Genomic DNA, 6,355 nt, shown 5'->3' on the forward strand with positions numbered 1-6,355 from the left:
AGCAGGACGCAGGTCCCGGTAGCACTGCCTGGATGTAGCATAGCACAGGGCCTGCCTTCCCCACCTTGGGCTCCAGGAAAGCTGGACCACGTCAGTGGGTGGCCCTTGATGCTCTGAAGCACCAAGCAGGTGCTACACATTGGGGAACTACAGCCCCAATACAACTGCAGGTTCATGGTGCCATAGGAAACAAGGACTTGCAGCAGAAGGTGCAAAGGTGCTGCAGTGGCTACTGCACGTGTTACTGTACATGTGTACTTTTGGTTCAAACAAGTCTGGAATTGCTTCAGGCAACACAACCACGCATGCAAACTCTTAGAAATAGTACCCATAGCTCCGGCAGCTATTTCTGGTTCACCTGAGCATCGCAGTGACACACCGTCTTGACACCTCTGTGAATAAATCCCGTGCAGCCCCCAGCACGCACACGGTTCCTCACCCACACTCGGTAACACCGTGATTATCGCTGGCTCCAACAATACAACACACATGCTCTGTCAGTCACCTGTATCCTGGTGCAATACAACATGGTATTCGAGTATTGTGGTGGAGAGGTGGTTAATAAGGAATAAGGTCCAGAGAATTACCCTTCTGGGCACATCCATGGTTGGGTGTACTGCTGCAGCTACACGTTATCACGGAATCATTGAATTCTAGAATGACAGAATGGTTTGGGTTGGAAGGGACCTTAAAGATCATTTAGTTCCAACCCCCCTGCCACAAGCAGGGACACCTTCAAAAATTGCTCAAAGCCCCGTCCAACCTGCCTTGAACACTTCTTAACAGAGCTAGGTTTTGGGGCATGTCCCTAACCGAGCCCTGCTCTGTTAAAGTTTAGCCCAGACTAAAACAGTAGAGCTTTGTAACAAACCCATTGTGGGAAATGCTTATTTCTTCTTTTTTTTTTTTATTAAGGGGAGAAAAAGAATCATTTTTAAATCCTCTGTTGGTTTATCTGTATGGCTGCAAATTCAAACTAAAATTAACTTAATTCCCAACGATATCCACACTAGGCAGGCACCTAATGGGTGTCTTAAGCATCATCTAAGTACACCTTGACTTCATGACAATTTCTGTCTTATTGAGCTGGTGGGGGCCTTACTTGACAGTACTTTTTAGATACTAGATGCTGCAACTATGTTGCAACAGAACCAGGGTCTGCACACGCTGCTTGTCCTCCACACAGCAACTTCTGACTTCAGTACAAGAAAGGAGCTTCAAGTGTCAGGACTGACCTCAGTTTCTGGCTCCGTACTGGTTGTTGCAGACCAGCAGTCACTTATTACCTATTGGCACCGAACAACTCAGGGTTGTACAGGATTTAAAAGAATTCAGTAGGACTAATGGAAAAAAAACATTCTAAACTGCTAAATCCTTCTGCCTGTTCTTTTAAGGTCAAACTGTACCTTAATCCATAAAATTATCAAAACTGCTTCTGCTCAAAGGACTTCTTTCACACTAGCACACAAAGAATAAAACAGGTAAAAGACCTCCTACCACTGACTCCCAGGAAACCTCCTGTCCCTGGAGGATGGAGACCCAAGGCATCTTTGTCACTCACAAGGTCCGTCACCCCTCTGTAGACTACTGCTTTTGGCTTGAGCCCCCACTTTGCCTGTCGCTGCCTTTCACTCTCCCACCCTCTTTGACAACACACAATGAGGAAAGTTTGCTCACAGACTGAGTTTTTACAGCTACACAGTATTTTCTGGCCACTTAGCCTAGTTTTTGCTTCTCACATGACTCTTCTCTTAATAGTTTTCTTATCTCTTTCTTTACCCAATGGAAAATATTAACATTTTTGCAACCCTCCCTCCTCTCTCAATGAGTAACCAGTGCATAAACGAAAGAAGCAGGTTACAGCCTCTAATCCATGAATGCGGTGGGAGCAAAACCTTGTTCCAGCTGAAGTAACCAGGACAACACCCACTGACCTCAGGAGAGGAAAAGCTATGCAGAGAGACACCTTTAACATCCAAATCACAAACTGCATTTGGACAACTCATCCACATACACAGGGTATTATTGTTCCTAAAATTACTGCTAGTAAATTCAGGTATAACTGGAGCTGAACAAGGTTCATCTGTAACAGGTAACGAACTCCTCCGGAACAGGTCCCAGAGATGTGCCAATACTGGCCAGCCTTTTTAAAGACACAAATATCACCTACAAAACATTCATAAAGAAAATTTGCACTTTTCTGATGAACAGCAGGTTTGGACAGATCACTTCTCTCCTGCAGGTCACTCCACTGCACTGGAAATTATTCTGTGTAGAAAATGCACAGCGTTGAAAGAGACAAAACTACACTCTGCAACCATCCACTGAAGTAAACAAACAATGGGGAAAACTCAGCAGCCACACAGAAAGCTCACCCACTGCTTTTACCTTTCCAAACGAGGGATCTCTGTGACGTCTCCTCTGAAGAGTGTTTCACTTCCATCCTTTAAGCCATTGGCAATGCCTCCACTGCAGCCCGTCACCTCCCTGTCAGGGGGAAGCTGCAGGACATCTGGCTGTCCCAAGGCTGAAGTCCGATCTAGAAACTGGCCACCCTCCTTCATGCGCTGCTGGATCATGGGAGTGAGTGGCATCTCAAAGCTGAAGTAGCTATCAGGCTCCGAATACAACGTCTCCAGCGATTCTGCGCTGTAGTATAAAGATGCATTGTCTAGGATGTTTTCAAACTGTGAGCTGTAGAGATCAGTGGAGACATCAGAGTGCCTCTGCCCAAGGACATCTTCATATCCTCCTGTGGCTGCTTCCCCCTCCTCCACCATCCTGGAAATTAATCAGAAACAGCTCATTTCAGCTTGGGGGAAAGGTTTAGACCTCTGGTTGAACCTCCTTACCTTCCACCTTTGCCAAAAGAAAGGTCAACGCGGCTTTGTGCAGGAGAGCACTCTGAGGGTAAAATGCTAGTTTCTCCTTGCACCACCTCTGTTCATGACTGGCACCGTGTCCCTCTCTGGGGACGTAAACTGAAACAATCTTCTGGGAAAAAAGGAGGACAGGGGAAAGGCCTAATATTGCCTAACAGATAACATCAGCTGTTTATGTGCAAAGGAGAAGAGCACTCAGAAATGCCTCCCCTAGCACCACTGCCATGCTAGAGGCTGCACGGGCAGGAGACGTGCAACCACATGGGGCCTCTGTCCGCAGAGTAGTTTCCTGGCTCTGCAGTCCTAGGACTGAGGTCTTCCTTGACAGGCTGGAGGAAATCCCTCCAAAATGCAATGGGAAGCAAATGCAATTAAAAACCTGGAGCTGAGAGAACCAGATTTGAAGGAGGAAGTCTCAGCCTGCTTGCAGAAGCACAGGGGAACATGTAGCATCCCCCAATGTCAAGTGCTCCTCTCTGCTGCATCAAATACTGTAGGACTCCTCGTGGCACGTGCCAGGCATCAGGGCTGCCTGCCCAAGTGATCCCACACACACGCAAAACTCCAGAGATCCTGAGGTGCAGGGGCAGGAGCCTCTGAGATCCTTTTCCTTGCCGAGATTCTGTTGTTTCAACAGCAAACACTGCATCAGGTCAGAGCATGCACAGTTTGCTCAGAGGGCACTGCTGGGGGTGTTTGCTTTGTTACAGATGCGCATCGGGAAGAAAAAGTGAGCACATCAGGATGATCTTGTAAAAAGCAGTGCACAAGTTTTGCAATAAATATATATATAGATAATACCAGGTAAACGCAGTTAGATAGGTAATACAGAAAGCACATCACAGCATTTACCCTCTCATAACATACAAGGCCTTGGGCAAAACGTTTTTATTACCCGACGCCTCGGAGGTGCTCACACTGTTCTTGCACAAACTCTGCCCAACACCAGAAAATCTGGCCAGGCGCACACAGCCAGGCCTGCATGCTGCCTATACTTAATTACGTGCCATGTCCCGGTCCCAAATACAACCCGCCACAGATGTTTCGTCGTAGAGCCATTACTCTGCAAGCAGCGAGAGACATCTTTATGTTTCCAAATATGAGGTGGACTTCAAACTCTAGCAAGGTGGTGTGGACAGGGTTCAGTCCCAACTTCATGCACTAGCCACCACCAGGCATGAACAGCTACCATTGCCACCATGCCGCAGGCAGAAGAAAACACCCGTTGTTTGCCATTAGCTCCTAAAGGGATAAGGCACAAGCTACGTGTACGTGGGACAAGAGAAACCCTGCATGCCCCCTGTGCCCCCACAAGCAGCATCTCACCTGCCCTGGCCTCTCACTAGCACAGCCGTCTCCTCCTCACCACGGTTCTTCTTGCCCTTCACGAAAACTTCATCCTCCCAGCTATCAGCGAGCACTGCTCGAGGAGTGGCTCCTGGGGCAGCAGGTCCTGGCTGTGGGTCCTCACAGACCTCACTCCAAGCGCTGTCCGGTGAGGAGACCAAGCCTGGGGAGACCATCAGTGGCACAGGGTGGCTGGAGGTTTTGGGGAACGCCTTCCTCTCCACGGACACTGTCTCCAGCAGCGAGTGCTTCTTTCTTCTCTGCTCCTCAGCTTTTTGCAGCCATAAAATCTCCACCCCTTGAAATTCTACATGTTTGCTCACAGCTGCCTCTTTAGAGAGCCTCCTCTCAGGACCCATTTGCATTTTGCCTTGACTGTACGCTGAAAACTCCTCAAAACGCGCCCACCCCTCCACTCTGCTGGCTGCTTCCAGGTTTGTCACAGATGGTCTATGACAGCTTGTCTCCTGAGCTGCGTGGACCTCCTCGGTTTTATTATTGATGGCTTGCAAGGACTCGGACTGCTTTTCTCCAGTCCATATTGCAGCCAGATCTTTCTCTACGATCAAATGCATTTTTTCCTCAGCTGTTCTTTCAGATGGAGGAGGCATGTCTGAGGGTTTTTCTTGGCCTGCTGGAACTGGTTCTCTGGCTGCCTGCACATTTTGGCTGCCAGTAACGCTCTGTTTTTCCATTTGTGTCTCCAAATCAAGGGAAGTATTTGCTCTCTCTTGCACCTTTGTTGCTTCCAGCCATCGAGAGATTTTCATCATCTCTGGCAGGTTACCCACAGGTTGCAAACCTTCTTCTGGGGCACACAGCTGCACTGCCCCGGCATCAGGTCTGGAATCCTCTGCAGGAGCCATACGTTGGGGAAGGGGCCTGCCAGGTACCCTATGGTGACCGTCCCAAATTTCTGGGCTGCGTGTTACAGGCTCTGCCCTCAGCCCGTCTCTGCTTGCCTCTACGGTGCCATACTCTGGAAATTCATTGATGATGGTATGAGGGAGCAAAGTGCTGCTTCCACGGCCACTACCTGCAAACGGAAAAAGAGACTGTGGGTTTATCTACCGCACGCATAAGCAAAAGGACCGACCTCCCTTCCCAGCCCTCTCCTAACAGAGTAACTACACTCTCTGCTGCAGGGAAAATACCATTTGGTTTAACTCACTTCTGCACGCTCTCACACTGCACTTATCCAGAGCTGGTCCTTTTACACTGGAGTTTTTGGCCAGCCTTACTTTGGGAGTGTGCATTGCTGAGGAAGGAATGCCAGAAATGTCTGCTACACTTCAGAAAGGGTCCCAGTGGCCCACGAACAGTCTGAGGCCACAGGCCAGGCGCAAAGGCTGAAGAAAGCAGATATTCAGAAGACTGACATCCCTCCACAGCATCTGTTATACATGTTGGTTTTATTAAATAAAAAAAAGGGTTTAGGTCATTTTCACTTATAAAGATGAAACACCAGGAAGATAACCAGACACACCCCGTATATTCCACAGCCTTGACAAAACCAATTAGCTAAATTACAAAGCAATTAATGCGCAATTCAACTTTCTGCCAGCACTACCCTCTTCCTTTAACAACTCAGGTAATTGAAGGTCATGTGGCAGTGGTGTACACTTACTGAGTAGTTCACGTTTTCTGTTGCAGCAAACCCACCACTGCACAAGATGCCTGCTACCCTTCCCCTCCTCATGCTTCTTTTCGAACCGATGTAAACAAAGCAGGAGTGAAAATGGATGGTCCCACTTCCCAAGCGCCGAGCACCCAGTGGCTCCCATTGTTGCGGGGTAACAGAGAACCAGCTGTCCTCAGAGGGATCTCACGGATGACACAATGACAGATAGGACAGATACTTGGCCACCTTCTATTACGGCCCAACGAGGAACTAAGGTTTTGAAAACACAACAACAACCAAACAAAACAAGTAGCAGCAACAGCTGCATTTGCTGCACCATCCTGGAAAAAAATGGCGTGGAGTATAAAAATGTTTTAAAAGAAACAACAGGGGGGCAGATCCAAACACCTATATGAACAATGTCAGGGGTGACAGCTCTGAAACCAGACACAACCTTGCACGTGGATGCTTTGTGCCACTCCAAGTGCATCTCTAGGTGCTGCAC

General features: G+C 48.3%; 1 protein-coding gene across 1 annotated transcript in view; it reads right to left on the reverse strand.

Moving 5' to 3' along the window:
• LOC104411794 (PH and SEC7 domain-containing protein 3-like) overlaps positions 1 to 4,290 on the reverse strand; it is a gene marked incomplete at its 3' end in the record, with an annotated part of 26,091 nt that extends 21,801 nt beyond the window's left edge. Inside the window, exons 1-2 of the mRNA XM_010022312.1 lie at positions 4,209 to 4,290; positions 2,389 to 2,781 (exon numbers count right to left, since the gene is read on the reverse strand). Of these exons, the coding sequence (XP_010020614.1) occupies positions 2,389 to 2,780 (392 nt within the window). The remainder of the gene's footprint in view (positions 1 to 2,388; positions 2,782 to 4,208) is intronic.
• Between the last annotated feature and the right edge of the window lie 2,065 nt (positions 4,291 to 6,355).

The sequence above is a fragment of the Nestor notabilis genome, unplaced genomic scaffold (assembly GCF_000696875.1).
Source record: "Nestor notabilis isolate BGI_N333 unplaced genomic scaffold, ASM69687v1 scaffold13679, whole genome shotgun sequence".
Classification (NCBI taxonomy): domain Eukaryota; kingdom Metazoa; phylum Chordata; class Aves; order Psittaciformes; family Psittacidae; genus Nestor; species Nestor notabilis.